Here is a 21699-nt window from a genome sequence, read left to right as displayed (position 1 = left end):
TCTGTCCGTCCGTCCGTATTTCATTTCCGGAGCAGTACTTAAAAAACCTGAAGTGGTGCCTTAGCTATTGTATGGGCGTTTCCAAGGCAACAAGTTTTTTGCTGTACAAAAAATGTAAAACTCCCGAGCACAAGCTGTCTGATATTAATTGTGAAACTTTGTACAAAATGTAGAAGTAGAAAATTGCTGAACTGGTGCCGTTTGCTATTCATGATATGTTTATTTTTTAAGATGCGTTTCCAAGGCCAAGCATTTGACTTCGTTGAAATGTAGACATTTTGGGATTGTTTGTGGCACATAACGGGTCAATATTTTCCTTTTTACTTTGTATATACATTAAAGGCAACAGTACTGCAGAACTGGTGCCGTTTGCTATTCAGAACTTAAACACTTTCCGTTTATGGCAGGCTTGTGTCCTGAGACCCGTTCCTTATCTTAGCGATAAGGTGGTGTAACTCCCATACTGATGGAAATGAATAAGGGATCACCTAGTTTTAGACATAGTAAAATGATATGCTTGTCAACCAAATACGCGTTGAAATGCACATAAACACATCCCAGCATTTGATAGTGACATGTGTTTACCTTGTATGTGCGCCATTTCAAATGTACTGACAGTAAAGCTTATTTCCCTATATTATGTTCCCTTAATCGTTTCATATATTTTAATATAGGCTCTAGGATCGTTTTGTTGAAGGGAGCCCGGCCAGTGAGTAACTTATGTTTTAAAGTACACGTATAGCCCTTAACACGTTCAGTGTTGCTTTAACACCCTTGATGCCAGGGAGGGACATATGACCCTCTGGCATCCAGCGGGTTAAGAGGATTTGCATAGACATCAATCTATAATGTCCTGATTCTTTCCTCTGCGGGTACATCAAACCACTAGGGTGACTATTCCCGTTTGTCCACTTGGTCATTTAACTTCGCCTTAACACCCCAACAGCTAAGACGGCCTAGTGCATTGCAATTGTATATCAAGGTCGAGTCATAACCTATTGAAGAGTACAGTGTAGTCAAAATGTGTTCAAAACATTTTCTACAATAGTTATTATATTTCCTTGTCACACTTGTGAGCATCTATTGTACATCACACAAGCTCGAAAGGAAAATTCGCAGCATAGTTACCTTCCTGACGTTTTGTTGATTGCTTCAGAACTTTAACCAATCAAACTTTGGATAATATTTGTATCTATAATACAGAATATGATGGTTATTGGACTCGCTTGGATACATGGTAATGTGAACTAAAAGCTAGGGGAAACATAAATATCAATAAATATATAGCATAAATAGCGAAAAATAATATTTGTTACCGCCGCACTCGAGCCTGTGGCACTTTGTTGGAAGCAAAGTAACTAATCACAATAATGTATATATATAACTCTTTTGGCGATATCTTGTCGACAATAACACAAATTATTGGTATCTGACAAATCTGTGGGTTACGTATAATGTTACTCAAATGAAGCATTCGCTCAGTCGGTTGTCTCCCTTCTGAAACAAGCACTTCAAGCCCCTTCCCTGCGCGTGACACCTTCGTCACAGTCTCGGTAGTGTAGAGAGCTCCGCGAACGGACTATTGCTGTGAGGAGCTTGACGAGCACTTGTCATGCTTGTTGTCTCCCTTTATGAATGGTAAACTATTTTTAGTAACAAGTTAGCGTACCATAAAAGTGTGAATCCGGAAGTTGTGGACCAGAAATTTGATACGAACAACAAAGTAAGTTCCGGCTGGAGTCGCACCTTCAGCTGGAGTTGTTAGGGTAATGTCAGGTAGATCTACGGGAACATCTCGGACATACGTGCTTAAATGTGAGCTTCAGGCAGGTCTGTGCTGTTTTCGTTGTCAGAGTGAATGTGAGTTTGAAACGTTCGGCCAATATCAGGTAAGCCTAGAGCTATATACTTCACATCATACGAAAGACGTTAGAGACCCATGATGCTATAGAGTATCAGATGTGTGTGTGTGTGTGTCAGTGGCGAGAGTGATGTCAATAGCGGAAGTGATGCACCACACAACACAACTGCCAACTGGGCCTGGCCCATATTGTCAGGAAAGCTCATGGTCCCTATTCAAGCTCAAAGGTGTCATTATATGGTCTAGGCTAGTCCTTATGGTATGCGTGTCTTCTTCCCATCCCCCAAACCTATCTACAAGCCACATGTGTTTTGTATGTTTGTTTAAGCCTCAGTAATTAGGTTCAAGGTTTATCACAGCGACCAGTCGTAGGACCAGGCAAACAAAGTGACTTTATTTAAAATACTATATCCAATCTCCAGTCTCTTAATTATTTCTATGACAAAAAAGACATCTAGAGTGCTTGAAACCTTTTATAACCAGGGTCCTGGAGCTCATGAAACAGTCTGCAACTTAGCCACTAGTCCAAAGCCTGACTCTTATAAAACTCTGGGCACCAAATTCTGTTTGGTTTTGTACATGTTGTAAGCTCAGGTAATACTAGTCCATATAATAACACTAAACTCTACTGAAAATGTTGCTTTGTACCATATTTGGGTAAGTAGACTCTAATGGTTTCGACACAGACTGATGAACATCACTTTGTGAAGTATAGGAATAGCCAGACTCTTGTACTTCTCCAGCTTCCTGTGGGTAATCCTGCATGTCATGTTGGTGTTTCAGATAGGTGAGACTGAGCGTCCCCACCTTCCACTATCACGATGACGAGCACAACACCAACCAACAACATGACCAGGGTAGCATTGGATCAGATCAAGAAAAACCTGGCCAAGAGAACTTTCAGTGTAAAGTTTGATCTGCAGGACACAGATTACAAACCCATAGAGAACATTGGCATTGGAGCATATGGTGTTGTCTGCTCAGCCACTCACAGAAAAACTCAAGACAGAGTGGCCATCAAGAAGATTCCTCACGTGTTTGATGCACTGACAGTAACAAAGAGAACATATCGAGAGATCAAGATCCTGAAACACTTCAACCATGATAACATCATCAATATCAGGGAAATCCTGAAGCCAAAGCAGGAACTTTTCCAGGAGATCTATGTAGTGTTTGACCTTATGGAAAGTGATCTGCATCGCATCATCTACACACAACAAGAACTGACCGAAGAACACATCCGCTACTTTCTCTACCAGATCCTGCGAGGGCTGAAGTACATCCACTCTGCCAATGTCATCCACAGGGATCTCAAGCCCAGCAACCTCCTCGTCAATGAAGACTGTCATGTCAGGATCGGAGACTTTGGTGAATAATGATTAGTATTTATACACTAGGTTGTATTATAAGACGTATACCATGAAGTCTGGAGTATTCCAAGAAAACAAATATTCCTTTAGTAGAGATGCCTGCTGCTCATTCTACTGGTCCTTGTTATTAATTCCACCATGAATTTAGAAAATACTCAATTTTGATTGGTCAATCAGTGGTATAAAATCTCAATAAACCACTCTGACTGAAACAGATGATTTGATCAAGGCCATATCACTGCAGAAGCTAATATTTTTGGAATAGTACTTCTTTTACTGTCCTATTATCATGATAATAGACAAAAACACATTAAAAACAATGAAACATTATTTCTTCATATGCACAAATTAAAGAGAAGCATCCCTTCAAAGACCCACCATTATGTTTGTAAGTCAGTGGAGACTCCGGGTTAGAACCGGTCATCAACAACCTATGCTTGTCTTTCGAGGCAATCTAATGGATTGGGTGGTGAGACTCGGTGGCATGGTTGACAGCATGTCAGTGTACCCTGGCGGCGTGGATCGTTGCTTTGGCAATATTTTCAGTCTCTGTTTCTATGGTGATAGTTCACACAGTTTCTTAGTTCTGCTCCAGAAAAAACTCCTATCTTCAATATTAACATGATCGGGATTAGAAATAAACTCAGAAGCTTCACTAGCCTGGGTAAAGATAAAATGCCATTGTAATGTTAAAACAATGGAGAAATTTGTACTAGCCCACAGGAATTTGTACTAGTCCTGGACTAACAGGCTAGTGTTAATTTCTAGCCGTGCATGATTAGTATGTTCGATGTTGTTTCCCTGGAATCTTCAACAGTAGTAACCATGGTAACTATTTTATCAATCCTACTGTAGGCTGAACTATGTGCTCTTGTTTCATGTGAAGTGAACATGTTTATGTTCCTTCACTGAGTTATTACTTAGCCTGCTCAGTATCTTAGGGTGAGACAGGTCTTGGAACTGTCGTTCCACATAGTAATAATGAATGACCAGTCCCTTATCACAAACCAGTTATTCAGAAATAAGAAGATATATACCCAATATTAAAAATGTTTATTTGTCTTTAGCTGTCTAAAATAGAGGGGCGGTTGGGTAGCCAAGTAGTTAAAGCATTCACTCGTCACACTGAAGACCCGGGTTCGAAGGGTACAAAGCCCATTTCTGGTGTCCCCTGCTGTGATATTGCTAAAGGCAGCATAAAACCATACTCACTCACTCTAAAATATAGAAATGATGCATAGACATGATGCAACTAAGTTCTCTTTGTTGATGTTTAAGTTTTTTGGAGGTAGAGGCAAAATTCTGTGAGAACAAGCATCGTGAATGTGCATATTCATAAAAGCTGCCAGAAACACTTTTCTATATACATCATGTACACAGGGAAGTCTGACCTTCTGTACTAAAAGCCTTGCTAATATGTTACCTGTCAGCATTCTACCTGTGTAGTGGGTGTGCCTTCAATGTCCAGGCTGCAATCTGCATGTCCGCCATCATTGGTTATGGAGGTGATTATATCTCCATGTATAATGATAACCATTGATAACGTGAGTGAGTGAGTATGGTTTTACGCCGCTTTTAGCAATATTCCAGCAATATCACGGCGGAGGACACCAGAAATGGGCTTCACACATTGTACCCATGTTGAGAATAGAACCCGGGTCTTCGGTGTGACAAGCAAACGCTTTAACCACTAGGCTAGGCTACCCAACCACCCCCCATTGATAACAGTGTATTTATCATTTTATGATGGAGATACAATACACTGTATACTTGAGGATTAATTAGGTCCACCAGGTCCTACACTTCCTACATTTCCAGCATTTAAGTCCTTTTTTTTATTATGTATTATTTGTTTTATTATGTTACCATGGTTCTATAGCACTTTCTTCATTATTATCATGTCTATTTAAAGAATTTGTTGTGAATGAAATCTGAAAGCATGGTCAGTGGCCTAAGATATTAACAAATCGGAGCCCTGTTGACTTATTTGAAGTCACTGATGAAGAGGAAAAAGGTTCTCCCCTCGACCTGCTTCAACATTCATTGTTTATTTCCTCCCAGTGTTTGACAATAACGCCCCAAATTGTACCAATCTCCTACATTATTACACATCACATGTTAATCTCAGCTCACTGTCACACATGTTCATGCCACCTAAATGCATAGCTTTGAAAAGGGGAACATGGATATGAGTGCAATGTTGAATGTGATTAAGGGTACTGCTTATTGCCGCCTCCAGTGTGCTGCGTCGGTAGTCGACGTGGTGGATGGCTGTGTTGATGTTGTCAGCTCGGAGGAATGTTTCCGAGCTCCACAGCGTTGTTTGAGGACAAACATTGGCAATACCACTGCTGTTGGCAAACAGAATTTCAAGGTCAGCTGGCTGGCAATTCAAACACACAACAATGATCTGCCATTCGAACACAATTTGAAACTGTAACATCAAATAGTTGTCATCTGAGGGAGGACGAAGGGGAGGTGTTGGTGTAGCACTGAGCAGGGCTAGCAGACAGGCAGCTAGGATATATACTGATCCTATTGGAAGGGGTTCCAAAGTGTTCACTAGGATGGAAGTGATGGATGTGGAGGGGGCCCACAGTAAGTATGCACACATGATGTAATGTACAGATGTAGGAGTATGGCTGTGGTGTTTGGGATTACACATTGTATAGTCAGATCAGAGAGGCATCTGTGTAAAAGATCTGATTTTCATGGGATTGTGTAAACAGCTTTACGTACTCCTACTACCAATATATATATGTATGTAAAAATAATATTTATCGTGTATATGTACAAAGTTTTCACACTTGCAAAAAATAATGCTGTTACAAGTATTGTAGAGCTATGAAAGTTTGATGGTTCTTACCTAATATACCAGCTGTCAACAACACAAAACTGAAACCAAAAGTAGACCAACTCAAAGTATTAAACAAAGTCTTTTGGAAAATCTAAATCTATATTAAAGGTTATCTATTTTATCGTAGCCATCAAAGTATGGATAGAATAACTGACTTACACACTTTGTCTAATCTATTACATGCAAGACAAGGTGTGAGATACTGCTGTCTCACTGGCTGGTCCATATATTCAAACTTGGTGCGAGCCGGATGCTCGTTGAGGATTTTCATGGTGATGATATTCTCATTATTGGTGACTTGCTGACCCATAGACTACAATATGCTGCATGTGATTGCCAAACTTAAGATGCTAATCCTGCACGTGACAAATTGTGCATCACGAGTCATGGATCTAAGATGTCACATGTGATGCATTCATGAGCATTGGTTCACACAACATACCAGTATGTTCATTTGAATTTGAGCATCGAACCAATCTAAAAACAAACAGTGTGATTTGTAAGTGTGAATGTATTGTCTCCGTGCTATTACATGATTAGGAATTTAACTTTGCCAATGGCACTCTAATACAGGGAATTATTAACCCTGAAAAGTGTTGCGAGTTTATGAAATCATCCCTGCCGTGTCATGGCAGTCATGTGAGAACACTTCTGTAACCTTCTGCCTGTGTGTCTACAGTAATGAGCTGCACCTTTGATGTAAGGTATGCTTGTACATAAGGCTCGGTTGGATATTGCCATGTTTTAGAAAGAACCCTGTCTTAGGTGGGGGAGTGCATCAATCTGTGCAGTCAACTGTGTGTGAAGTGAGTTGAAAGATTGGCAAGAGTTGGTGTGTGGCTGTTATTTTTATTTATTTTTTATTTTGAACTGTTGGAGTCTTAAGGTGAATTTTATGTTTAATTTGGACTCCTAAATGAGTGCAAGACACATGGGAGTTCGACACATCCAAGTTCGAAATGCTGAGGTTTGACTGTACTTAATAAAATGAACATGATAGTATTGTTGTGGGTTCATTCATGAACACAACATACACTACCCAATGACAATTAGGAATACTCCAAAGCCAAATAAGTCCCTAGAAATCTCCTTTAGACCACAGAGAACTTCTCTTTTCCGTCCCCACCCCTTGGTATGCCATCTCATTGAACTCTGGAAATGACAGATCTGCATCCAGAAATAATTGACCGTGTTGAAAGGGGTTTCCAAGTGTGTCAAGAGTGACTTTGCATCGTGTTTCGTACTGCAGGTATGGCCCGAGGTATCTTTCAGACCCCCGACGAGCCGTGCTACTACATGACCCAGTACGTGGCTACCCGATGGTACCGTGCCCCGGAGATCCTGCTGTCCCTCGTGGAGTATGGGACTGCTGTTGACATGTGGTCTGTTGGGTGTATCTTCGCAGAGATGCTGGGCAGAAAGCATTTGTTTCCAGGTTAGTTGAGCCATGTCACAGTAGTCTATGAACCTGTTTGACATAATGAATGAAATTTCAAGCATGTATATATTTGTGTCGTATTGACACTGAGAAAAGTAACTGTTCACTGCAGATTATCTTTACCAGTGATGGCCACGATGTATAGAGCTGGGCCTAGATTTTCAAAACGATCTTAGCTAAGATAAATCCTAACAACTTACGTTCAAAGATAAGATATCTTAAGGTTAAGATAAGATAGATTTTCGAAACTCGTAAACCTGTCGCAGATTGTCCAGAGTTACGATACCTATCGTAACTCTGACAGAGAACTCATTTGTGTTAGAGATTGAAAAAGCGGGGTGTTTCCCAATGACGTCACTGGGATTTCCCAGCTGCTGACAATATCAACAACATATATAAGTGACAGGGAATTCATGATCACATTATCAGGTCACATTGTTTAACATGCACATATTTGAGTGAAATTCTGTACAATCCTACATGTAGACGTTTTGTTCTTATGATAAATGATGCCATGACTACCCGAACACAAATAGCATTCGTGTGCCATGCAATAGCATTTTGCAAAACCAATAAATGTTATAATCAATAAGTGTAGTGTTACCACACTTTAGCTATTAGAATTGAAAAAATGTGCGAAAAGATACTTCACTATTTCCCCTTCAAATGGTTCTCTCGTGAGCGCGCAGAACTGTATGATATAAACATAGCGTGTACAAAGTCAAGGACGAAAGTAAGGGACGTTATTCTAAATGACAATGACGAGACCTTTGATCGAACTGCATATGCGTTCAGCATTTAACATGTGTGTTCAAGTCTGATGTTAAGTGATGTATACTGTATATTTTTGTGTTTATGTCAAAAGTCAAGTTTATATTAGTGTAAACACCAACATTATACGTGGAAACACTCAAACAAAACTTGTTCAGGAAGCAGCGCACCCACAAGCAAGTTTGTTAAGTTTGTTTTGTTATTTATGTATCCAATATATTTCACGAATTAAGCAAGGACTTAAATACAATATCAAGCTGTTAGTATTTAGATGATGAATTTTTATTTTTTTTATCTATCTAGATCCATAATTATTTTCAAAATGTAAAAGTGACACTAATTTTCGTTCGCAAAGAGAGATAATTTAGGAATTGTCAAGTTATGTTGTCTCATGGAACACGACTCAAGTTAACCTGAACATACCTATAATGTAGTCATTTTCTATCCTTTTAAATTAAGTAGAGCTAAAAAACTGATTTGTCTGATTTCATTTAAATCAGGAAGAGGAGCGAAATACTTTGTACATGTTGTAATGTGTCAAATCTATTCCAGAACGTAGTTCAATGATGTTTGGCTTGTCTGACAGAATGGCTAAGGATCATTTACTAGTATTTGTCCGTTGACCCTATACATTACAACAATTTTATTGTCTGAATGGTATATCTATATTTTTTTAAAACATAAAACGGGAAGATGTATGCTTAAATATTAAAAAGACCAAAATATTTTAAAACCGGTTTATTGAATGCAAAGATTATTATGTTGAAAATGTGTACTTTATATTGATCGGTAAATTTCATTCAATAAACTTTTTTTCTGCGAACAAATATTGGAAAGTGAATTTTGGACAATGCGCAAATAATGCTACATTTTGACGAGAACCGGGACGATCATGGGAACCCATTTTTTATTTGATTTTTCGATATGAGAATCTGTGCTTAACTTTTGCTGTCAAAATTTCAGTAAATTGTTATCTAATGGAATACATCTATATGCCGTTAATCACCTGTTTTTAGAGAATGCAATTGTTCAACAGACAGTTTTAATCACTTTTTGTCAAATATTAGTCTTTCAAGAGGATATAGATAACATAGGTATTGAATTTAAAACGAAACAAATTTCAATTACTTTTGCAAGAATAATATTAAATATTGCATACAGATATTTGATCACATGTATTTCCTTGTTAAGTCAATAAATACTACACTGTATAGTGAAAATTCAATTATGAAAATCACCCGTCCCACACGATTTTCGATAAAAATCTTATGCGAAACCGTTATGGGTTTTTTTAACATTTGTAGATTGATATAACTTCATAAATGCAAAAATAAAGACATTAGCATTGACACAAATGCGATCCAGAAAATATAACAGCGAAACTGCGCTTTATGAAAACTGTAACATTGAGCAAGGTGTCCCGGGCGAATACAAAGGGAAATCACTCTCAACTAGAGTTTGAACTAAGATTAGCACCCCCTAAGTTATCAATAAGGTCACGGTCATTACTGTTCCCTTCCGACACCTTCCGTTTTTATACTTCCCAAATTATCAAAAAGGTACGTTGTTTCACATTTCTTCAGCATGGAATCAAATAGAAATATATTGTAGGCTATCGACTCCATAGTTATGTGGATCGCTGTCACGATTAAGAACATTTTTGACGTGAAGTCCTTGATGCATTCCTCGTGTTTTCGAAGTGTCAATTTGAATCACTCAGTTTTACAAAATGAAATGTCAATGTTTGAACGTAAAGAAGACTAATTGTTTGGCAAAATATCTATGGAAAAGTATGCCGCCATCTTGGATGAAGATAAAATAAACTTACGAAAGGTATGGGGCTATCTTAGATTTACGACAAACTTAAGATATCTAAGGGCTACGATAGTTTCGAAAATATGCTACGATAGCCTACGATTTCCTTACGATAACTTTACGATAATTTTAGGGCTACGATCGTTTCGAAAATCTAGGCCCTGGGGATAGGTGCTGCTGGGTGTCATGCAGTTTACACATCATGATAGCTATATGCACATATAAACTAAATGCAGTCAAGGGGCAGTTTCCCTATTTACAAATACCACTACTTTTATACATGGCATTCTGTGCTATATGTTCCTGTGTTTTATTGTATACATGGCAAGCTATAGTGATGATCCTGTGTTTTATTGTATACATGACATGCTATAGTGTTGGTTCCTGTGTTTTATTCTATACATGACATGCTATAGTGATGGTTCCTGTGTTTTATTCTATACATGACATGCTATAGTGATGGTTCCTGTGTTTTATTCTATACATGGCAAGCTATAGTGATTGTTCCTGTGTTTTATTGTATACATGGCAAGCTATAGTGATGGTTCCTGTGTTTTATTCTATACATGACATGCTATAGTGATGGTTCCTGTGTTTTATTCTATACATGACATGCTATAGTGATGGTTCCTGTGTTTTATTCTATACATGACATGCTATAGTGATGGTTCCTGTGTTTTATTCTATACATGACATGCTATAGTGATGGTTCCTGTGTTTTATTCTATACATGACATGCTATAGTGATGGTTCCTGTGTTTTATTCTATACATGGCATGCTGTGTGTTGCAGGGAAGGACTATATCTCCCAGATCAAGCTGATTGTGGGCGTGCTGGGGTCCCCTACAGAGGCAGTCCTCAAGAACTGTGAGAATGACCTCATTAAGAGAATCTTGAAAGGTATGGCCACTGAGGACAAATTCCCTGATGAATGGGTGTTAGTATGTTATGGGAGGAAGCAGAGTGGCCCAGTCATCTGACTCCATGATGTAGAGCTGTGTGGAGTTGCATGCCAACATACTTTGATCATGGGATTGAATTCCAATTTTTTTTTGATAAATATAAATGTCTAAGACCCCAAACATGGTAACATTCTTGAAATATTGTTTAAATCATCATTAGACCAAACTCTCTCACTGCCAGTGGTTGATCTTTGGTATTAGATTCTTTTCAAACTTGGTGAACACTTTTTATACCTATAGGAGAGTTATGATGCAAAGTTTGATTTCAATATTTGGATTTTCTGAAAGTATACAGCTTTTGTTCATATTTTTACTTAGAATCTTCTTACTGAAATATTTAGGGGACCTATAACTTAAAAAACTACTGCACGGTTTCTTTTCAAATATTGGAAACAATTTTCATACTAATAGAGGAGATTCAGTGCAAAGTTTAATTTTGATATGTATATTTTCTGAAAAAAAGGATTTTGTTTCATGTTTTAAACTTAGAAATATTTTGGAGTCAAAGTGATGGGTCTTAGTGAACCCTGCTCACTTTTTGCCTTGTTTACAGTGTTTTTTTCTCTCCAAACCTTGGTAGAAATGTAAAACAACATTGGACCCTTGAAGCTGGAGAAGGGGAAATCAATTTTGGCTCCTTTCAGAAACCACTATGGAAACAAGTATTTGTATCCGTCATTAAAGGATACACACGTTGATCATGTTGACTGAGCTGGAAACTCAGATGTGGGAATTAGCATTTTACAGAGTTATGCCCCTTGCATTATGTTTCATGGACACGGTGCACTTCCCCCACAAATGGCACGTACATACAGAGTTTCTAGGTATGGATTCAAGGTTGACGTTTTGCATACATCTGTGAGGGATATAGATCATGATATATGTTGATCAAGTTTTGAAAACCATCATCGAAAATTTATATTTCACAGAATTATGGCCCTTGTATTGTCTTTTGAACATGGTGCAGTTATTCTCACTTTTGGGGTTTTCATGCATTTGCTCATATGAGGGAAGAGTTCATTTAGAAATATAACATAACCATGTCATATAACAAAAAACTTTGAATACACATCAGCAGTCAGTGCCAAACCTTTCCAAAAGTCAAAAAGCCCAGAAACGTCTCTTGACATTATTTTCAGTAGATCTTAAATTAGGGGAGGTTATTTTCCTTGTGCATAACCTTTAATCAGATCTCCATGAATGTTTGCAAATTCATTCATTCATTCATTCATTCATTCATTCATTCATTCATTCATTCATTTATTTATTTATCGCCTCTAGCGGTCGACCTTTCGCCCGGAGAGCAGAAGGTCCAAGGTTTAATCCCTGGCCACGTCATACCAAAAGACGTTAAAAGATGGTACTTGTTGTTACCCTGTCTGGCGCTCCGCATTAAGGGGCTAAATCAAGGACTGGTCGGCTCGGAGTCTGTATACTTTGTCTGAGTAGGGTTTTCATGGTAAACAGTAAAACTGAGGCATGGTATTTCAGTGGGCTAGCACTAGAAATCGGCATCAGTCCAAACTAGTACAAGCAGCCACACACATGAACGTCGCTTTGTGCATGAACGTCGCCATATAAGTGCAATAATCTTGGACGCGACGGTAAACCCCATTTCACGTCACCTCACCTCACTTTCATATTTATATATTTAGCCCTAAAAATAGGGTTGATTGGATGCAATAAGATGATTTGATAGAAATTTCTGTGAAATGTAACAGACTACTTCTCACTCTATGAGCCTGTGTCAGACAGGGAGTGGCTTGGGGATACTCATGGTAACAAAAACAACAACCTTTCAACCAGAATGAATTTTTTTTCAACATTCCAGATTTCTAGTGCAGACGTTTCCATAAACCAAGTAATTCAATCTAAATTGCCTCATGAATTTCCCCTTAAACTGAAGGGGTAATAATGACCCCGATAGTCCCCAGCAATAGGTGACTGATGCAGTACCACCTGTTAAGCCTGTTTCTGCATATGTGTTGTAGCTCTGGGTCACAGGCAGGCAGTGCCGTGGAAGACGCTGTTCCCCAAGGCCAGCAAGAAGGCAATTGACCTGCTAAGCAAGATGCTAACAATCAATCCAGCTGAACGAATGACTGTAGAGAAAGCTCTGGAGCACCACTATCTGTCAAAGTACCATGACCCAGACGATGAGCCCATTTGTGTGCCAACATTTAACTTTGACTTTGAGAAGAAGGTAAGTTTATTCAGAAGTAAAGATTAAGATATTTGTATCATCATATTCAAATATACTTGCTATTGCCATTAAATGTCTTTAATGTACCTCTTTAGCATGTTTGATCAGTCAGGAATCTCTGAATGTTCTGTTTCTTTGGTGTAGGACATGAGTAAGGATGACTTGAAGGAGGTGATATACAAGGAGATCATGGACTTCCATCAGCCAAAGACACCCACTCTCAGTTTCAATGCTGTGCTGAGACCGGCACCTAAGCCAGAGTCCCCACAAGAGCCAGAAGTTGTCAAGGGGGACTCTGAACATCTTGATGACCTTTTGAAGGCCCTGCAGCAACAGCAACAGCAGCAGCAGACTAAAGCAGGCAAACACGATGACATGAAGGCAGAAGCCACACACACAGTCAAACAGGAAGACAAGGTGTTCAAGAAGCCAATGCCACAAAGAAGCTCCATTGTTACTGTGGACACAAATGCCCTGGTACCACCACACTCTGTGGACATAGAGATGCTCAGTGCAAAGTCCACTGACGGCAAACAGGAGATGGACATCATGCCTGTGATTAAAGCAGAGGTGAAGGGGGAAGACGGTAAGCAGCAGCCACAGACAAAACAGCAGCATGTGGAAATCAAGACAATCTCATCTGACACAAAGGCCTTAGTGAAGCAGGCCCTGCTGAATGCCAGCCAAAGGAGACAGAGAACAGGTCAGTGTTGGAGGAGGACGATGCCTTGCTAATGCTTCATCATCTGAAATATTCATTATTCTAAATGTCACTACCTACCTCATTTGACATATTCATTTGGCACAACTTGATCGAAATGTTTTAGAACGTTTCTGGTTGACATACCAGGATAGAAAGAGATGTGATATTGTCCCTTCTCTTTACAAGTGCATCCGATGTTATTTATTGAGATGACAGAGCCTGAACCATATGATCACTGTCTTCATCTTATGTGTATTCCAGACTCCACCAGTGAGGACACGGAGGGGAAGCGCGTGGTGACTGCTGCTCAGCGGCAGAAGGAAAGAGAAGATAAACGGAAGAAGAAGAGAGTGAGAGCAAATGAGAGAGTTAGAAGACAGAAGGAAAAACAAAGTAAGTAATCTTCTGTAAGTTGATTTGCAATCCATTTGACTAAAATAAAACAGCATATAGTAAACTGGGGTTATAAAATTCATTTTGGGCCAGCAATATTTACTGTCACTACTTGTCCGTAGGTAAGTGGATAATTTGGAGGTCAACAAATCTGTTCTGTAGTATGGAATTTAGTCCTCTTATTAAGCTATCTGGTCAAAAAAAGTGTTCATCGTATCTATCTGGCTTGATGATTTGCATCTGTTTCATTATGTTGAAGGGTGTAAAAGAATGTCGTAGAATTAGAGAATGGTATACATATCTCATAAATGTCATACTTTGACATAATCATGATAATAAGTCATGTTGTAAATTTACTATTAGATACCAGTATGTTGTTTTTGCGATTGAAATGGCATTACAGTGGGATGCCTTAGTGTCACGATCACTGATTGGTTGAATTCAATTGGTGATTCAGTAAACCATATATGACAAATTAACCGGTTATACTGTAAATGGTAAAATTAACGCGAACGTGAATTAAATGTGAAAACTGCGAGTGGTCTTTGCTCGCATAATTAAACATCGCATTTATATCAACAATAAGACATTTTGGACAGCAGAAATGCCAATTTAGACATAAGTTGAAAACAAACAACTATGTATTCCATATCACTGTTTATTGAGCAGCACTTGTAACAAGTATATAACCAATGTTATTCATACACTAATTACATCCTGTGAATTGTCACTGCTTGGGTCAAGACAAAAATAGCTTCAGATATGTTCTTTCTATCATTGCATCAAAATTCTTTTCTTAATTAGTGCAATGTGACGTAAAACCTTAACTCACTCACTCACTCACTTAATTAGCGGCAGATGACGCTGGAGAATGTGTTGTAATTATGATTTAATGCCGCTCAAAATTAGTTCTGTCCCGGTAAAATTACCAGGATTAAATACAAAAGGTTGCCGTGAAAATGTTCCAACCTGCAGTGAAAAGTTCTGGTTGACACAAAAAAATGTTTGTGTGTTTATGAGTGATGTTCCTGTAAAAGGTTGATGTGCAACATGATTAAAAGTTTGAAAAATGAAAATAAGATTGTGATGTTTGAAAAAAATAAACATAATCTAAAACATAACAAAAGAATTATAAGAATAAAGGAAAGTCTGAAGCAAATATCGGTAGTTAATTAGTTATGAAGGGAAATGTGAAAACATGTAATTAAGACAGAAATGCATAGAATACAGTACTGAAACCGGAAGTATTGCTGCACGAGAATTCCATGAAATCTGAATTTGTTATTTTTTTTAAAATGTTTGCGAAATTGTCAAATAGGAATTTTCACACCTACAGCATGTGTGCATTGCAAGTATTTGTTGAATGTTTCATGTATCCTCCTCCCCCCAAAACAGAACAAAACCATGGCAGTTTCACAAGATACAGCTTATGTGTGTAAACGTTCCTTTGAGACGTGAACACATTGTAGTTCGAAAGGAACCGACACTTGACGTGACATGTATTTCCAAAGGAACAAATGTTGGTAGTAACTTATTTACCCATGGAACCGACACTTGACGTGACATGTACCTCCAAAGGAACAAATGTTGGTAGTAACTTATTTACCCATGGAACCGACACTTGACGTGACATGTACCTCCAAAGGAACAAATGTTGGTAGTAACTTATTTACCCATGGAACCGACACTTGACGTGACATGTACCTCCAAAGGAACAAATGTTGGTAGTAACTTATTTACCCATGGAACCGACACTTGACGTGACATGTACCTCCAAAGGAACAAATGTTGGTAGTAACTTATTTACCCATGGAACCGACACTTGACGTGACATGTACCTCCAAAGGAACAAATGTTGGTAGTAACTTATTTACCCATGGAACCGACACTTGACGTGACATGTACCTCCAAAGGAACAAATGTTGGTAGTAACTTATTTACCCATGGAACCGACACTTGACGTGACATGTACCTCCAAAGGAACAAATGTTGGTAGTAACTTATTTACCCATGGAACCGACACTTGACGTGACATGTACCTCCAAAGGAACAAATGTTGGTAGTAACATATTTACCCATGGAACCGACACTTGACGTGACATGTACCTCCAAAGGAACAAATGTTGGTAGTAAGTTATTTACCCATGGAACTGACACTTGACATGATATGTACCTCCAAAGGAACAAATGTTGGTAGTAACTTATTTACCCAAGGAACCGACACTTGACGTGACATGTATTTCCAAAGGAACAAATGTTGGTAGTAACTTATTTACCCATGGAACCGACACTTGACGTGACATGTACCTCCAAAGCAACAAATGTTGGTAGTAACTTATTTACCCATGGAACCGACACTTGACGTGATATGTACCTCCAAAGCAACAAATGTTGGTAGTAACTTATTTACCCATGGAACCGACACTTGACGTGACATGTACCTCCAAAGGAACAAATGTTGGTAGTAACTTATTTACCCATGGAACCGACACTTGACATGACATGTACCTCCGTAGGAACAAATGTTGGTAGTAACTTATTTACCCATGGAACCAACACTTGTTTACAGTTAATACAGCTAATTTCTATTTCCGGCATATTTTATGAGACAATGATGCAAGATAATCTCTGTCTATGAAAAAAATGCCTAGCATAACTGGAAATATAATTGGAATTTGAAATCATACTATCTAGTAATCTTTTATCTAAAATTTCACATTTCATTCACTATGTGAGGGATGTTAGAATATTGTGATGATACACATAGATGCTATCTGCAGCCCTGAAGGCCAAGCAGCTGCAGTGACTGATAAGTGATAATGAAGGTCTATGATCATCTGAAAGCCATAGTAATGCCCCCATTTCACTATGACCACGAATATCCCGAATCACCCCGAATAAGAAATTGTTCATGTTCGTAGATAAATCTCAATCATTTCTTGAAGTCATAAAATGAATCTTATTTGATTCCCAAACATTCGTACACTTCATGGGAGTTTGTTGAACTGGCGAAAAAGTTTTTGTTTGTCAATAACTTTTGTGGAAGGGTCCCCGAAATGCAATTTCGTGGCTGTATCGTAATCCATTCGTAATTTATTCTTATGTTCCATAACAGCTTCGTAATTGGTTCTTTTGGCTATTCTAAGTGATTCGTGGCAACCCGAAAACATCCTGAAACAGCCACAAATGTCCTGAGTCAACTACAAATCATGTAAGAATTAAGTAAGAACAACAATCGGCATATTCGTAACTTAGGCGTAGGTGATTCTAACAATTTGTGATTGATCCGTACATGAATCTTGTAATTCGTACATGTTTCTTCACCCGTTCCTAGAATTCTTCATAATTTTCAACCTGATTAGCCACAAAAATTTGCATTTTGGGCCGAATCATCACAAATTCCGAATTGGGGTGATTCGGGGTATTTGTGGTCATAGTGAAAGGGGGGCATAACTCTCACTGACCACTCATCACATCATGTTTTGGGCAACTGGAAACTCAAGTGGGTTTATCTTACTCATTTGTTCTTGGCAGGTTGACATGATTGATCCCCTGAGTAAACGTGCCACAGCATGTTATTATATATATAATGATTTGATTTGGCCATTTAATGAGAGGTGCACTTGCTAATACCTTCACATTTCAACAGATCAGAATGTGCTATCAAACGAAGACAAGGAACTTCTGAAGAGATGGGCGTGTATGCAGAAGATTGCTCCAGCCACTGGAGTTCCAGCTGGTCAACTGGGAGGGCCCCAGGTCAACAACCCCACAGTCACTCACAGTCTGGCCATCAGCCTCCAGGGTAACAGCCTGACACTGACACCCATGACCCAGCAGCCTCTGCAGCCAGCTCACCTACAGACACTACAGGTGCAGCCTGCCCTACCAACCAGCCAGGTGCAAATACAGACGGTTCAGCTGCAAGGGGGGCAGGTTCCCACCCTGCAGATCCAGGGACACCAGGGGGCCCAGACTGTACAGATACAAGAGCCTGTGTCTGTACCCACTGTAGCCACAAGCACAGTGCCTTCCCATCAGCCTGCAGTCATCTCAAGCACAGAAGGCAAGTCTCAGCTGCATGCTGGAACACCAAGCCACACACAGAGTGGCGAGAGTGTACATCCAGTCAACACACAGTCACCACCTTCTCAGCATATCCACCAGACGTTGCCTCCAGGCTCGATATCACTACAGCAAGACACACAGACCATGTCCCTACCCGCAGCCCCGCTAGACAACACGCAGTTGCAGGTGGACATCAACCACATGCATTCCTTACTGACAGCAGCAGACACTAGCACATCCACTGGATGCATGTTTCAGTCAACAGAAGCTCCCCCTACAGGATTCTCAGTGCCAAATGTAAATGTCAGCAATCAAACCACTCTACCCTCCCAAGTACAGCAGTTTATCAATCCTGTTGCATCCCATACTGTCATGCAGAAAAGTGTGGTCGATACTCCATGCCTCAACCACAATAATACTACAAATGGCCAGTACTGTCATAGCAACACAACAGTGCCAGTATCAACTCTCAACTCCAATGTTTCTCAGTCAAGTGATACAGTGACCAGTCCTGGATTCTCCACCATCACTTTAGATGGGCTCGACTTTTTCAACAACATGGGACTTCAAAGTGATACCCAGCAGACACCAACAGTTGAGACAGCTCTTGACTTCCAGCCATACCCAGACCAGCTCCCAGAATCTCGAACATCCCCACCAAAGAGACGCAGCCTGGACACTGGATATCAGTCCAGTCCCACATTTCCAGTGGAGGGCGTTGCTATGGTGCATTCTAATAGTGCACCACATTTCACACAAATGAGTTCAAGCAGTGGCTCACCTGAACATACTCCTTATGTCGGTCAACCCTCTTTTACCAATCAATCAGTTCCATTCTCCAATTACCTGAATGAACAAAGTGGTACCAATCCAAGTTTCTCTGGGAAAGAAGTTGCTGTTCATCTCCTTGGCAAGACCAGCCCTGACCAGGCCAGTGGCGTGAGCAGCAGGAACACCTCTGCCCTGAAGATCAAGTGCAACTCCCCACCTCAGGCACATGCCCAGCCAGACCTGATTGCCTTGCTCAGTAAACAGCTGTCCAAATCTCAAGTGGAAGACATCTTCCCACCCTCGCTGTCACTCACCCCTAAAGGAACTGGGGGTGGATATGGAGTTGGGGCCGACCTGGATGCACTCATGGTTGATGCAGAGAGGTAAGACGCATGATGAAAAAGTGAAAATACATGCAATCAGCATTCCTTAATCACAGTATTCTATTTTAAGAAGTAAGTGTCTAGGTCACATAACGTTTGTTTGGTTCATATAAACAGTATTGCTGAGGTAATATGATCAGTTGAAATTTCCTGTTTCAGTGCACGTTTGGAGCAAAGCCCCTTGTCCTCCTCCCTCCTTGCTGACTGGATGGACCTTCGGGGGAACATCTCCCAGGCGGACCTGGAGGCCCTGGAACATGAACTGGGACTTCCATCCCCCATGGCAGTGTCATACAGTGATGTCAGTCTCAATCACTCTGAGCACAGGTTCTAGGTGCAATCATGCTACTCATAATACACATGTGAGGAAATCCGTGGACAGATGGTGGATGCTCTGGAGGAAATGGTTGTGATAGATACAAACACAGCATGTTGTATTGAAGATGCAGAAGAGGACCAGACTCATTCAGAACAAGCTTTCTGTTCCTTTGCCGAATCTGTCTCCCTCTGATGACAACGATGGCTTCACTGAAAACTGTTTTCTCACAAACAAGTCTGCAAGTTTCCAAGTCATTCTGCCATTGCAACTGCATTTCAATCTTTGGACTCAGGTGGTATGATAGATTCCAACTGGGGTGTCCTGTTGTTTGTAGACTTGATACACACACAGTGAGACTGGCGGTGTGGAGGACCAGGGTGTCCAGGAGAACATCGTACATAGGTGGAGTAGCCCATACTCCATTAGCTTCCCTCATGGGAAAGACAGTGATTGAGCTGCATCACACAAGGTATTGTTTAGATGTATCTACAAGGTGTTATACTGTCACCCCTGCAAGTGTATATCTTCAATAAAGTGTCATGTAATGTCTCCTCTGGTAGTTTCTTGTTGTATTGGCACAATGACCTGACATGTCAGATACATTGATCTGATGTGTCAGATACATTGACCTGAGGTGTTAGACCCGTTGACTTGATGCATGAGACCCATTGACCTGATGTGTCAGACACATTGACCTGATGCATGAGACCCATTGACCTGATGTGTCAGACACATTGACCTGATGTGTCAGACCCATTGACCTGATTTGTCAGACCCATTGACCTGATGTGTCAGACACATTGACCTGATGTGTCAGACCCATTGACCTGATTTGTCAGACCCATTGACCTGATGTGTCAGACACATTAACCTGATACATGAGACCCATTGACCTGATGCATGGGACATATTGATCTGCTATATGAGACCCATTGACCTGATGGGTGAGACCCATTTACCTGATGTGTCAGACACATTGACCTGCTACATGAGACCCATTGACCTGATGCATGAGACACATTGATCTGCTACATGAGACCCATTGACCTGCTGCGTGAGACCCATTTACCTGATGCGTGAGACCCATTGACCTGCTACGTGAGACCCATTGACCTGATGCATGGGACATATTGATCTGCTATATGAGACCCATTGACCTGCTGCGTGAGACCCATTTACCTGATGTGTCAGACACATTGACCTGCTACATGAGACCCATTGACCTGATGCGTGAGACCCATTGATCTGCTACATGAGACCCATTGACCTGCTGCGTGAGACCCATTTACCTGATGCGTGAGACCCATTGACCTGATGTGTGAGACCCATTGACCTGCTACATGAGACCCATTGACCTGATGCGTGAGAACCATTGACCTGATGTGTCAGACACATTGACCTGCTACATGAGACCAATTGACCTGATGCGTGAGACCCATTGACCTGCTACATGAGACCCATTGACCTGATGCGTGAGACCCATTGACCTGATGTGTCAGACACATTGACCTGCTACATGAGACCCATTGACCTGATGCATGAGACACATTGATCTGCTACATGAGACCCATTGACCTGCTACGTGAGACCCATTGACCTGCTACATGAGACCCATTGACCTGATGTGTCAGACACATTGACCTGATGCATGAGATACATTGACCTGATGCATGAGACCCATTGACCTGCTACATGAGACCCATTGACCTGATGCATGAGACCCATTGACCTGCTACATGAGACCCATTTACCTGATGCGTGAGACCCATTGACCTGATGTGTCAG

At 40.3% G+C, this 21699-nt stretch overlaps 1 protein-coding gene across 5 annotated transcripts; it reads left to right on the top strand.

The window, feature by feature from the left end:
• Positions 1 to 1637: 1637 nt before the first annotated feature.
• On the top strand, positions 1638 to 20463 carry LOC124147732 (mitogen-activated protein kinase 7-like). 5 transcript variants are annotated; one of them, XM_046518483.2, is made up of 9 exons: positions 1638 to 1723; positions 2645 to 3229; positions 7338 to 7523; positions 10905 to 11012; positions 13066 to 13277; positions 13422 to 13980; positions 14242 to 14373; positions 18023 to 19595; positions 19755 to 20463. In XM_046518483.2, the coding sequence occupies exons 2-9, from the start codon at positions 2683 to 2685 to the stop codon at positions 19927 to 19929; spliced, it is 3492 nt and encodes a 1163-aa protein (XP_046374439.2). In that variant the 5' UTR covers positions 1638 to 1723; positions 2645 to 2682; the 3' UTR covers positions 19930 to 20463. The 5 variants fall into 5 exon arrangements, with proteins under 5 accessions (XP_046374439.2, XP_046374436.2, XP_046374434.2 ...); XM_046518480.2 differs by having other exon boundaries at positions 1683 to 1815; XM_046518478.2 differs by having other exon boundaries at positions 1684 to 1830.
• Positions 20464 to 21699: the final 1236 nt, after the last annotated feature.

This window comes from Haliotis rufescens, unplaced genomic scaffold (genome assembly GCF_023055435.1).
Source record: "Haliotis rufescens isolate VD_foot unplaced genomic scaffold, xgHalRufe1.0.p SCAF_36, whole genome shotgun sequence".
In the NCBI taxonomy this organism is placed as follows: Eukaryota; Metazoa; Mollusca; class Gastropoda; order Lepetellida; family Haliotidae; genus Haliotis; species Haliotis rufescens.
The sequence above is the reverse complement of the archived record's forward strand: the minus strand, read 5'-3'. Positions and strand labels throughout refer to the sequence as shown.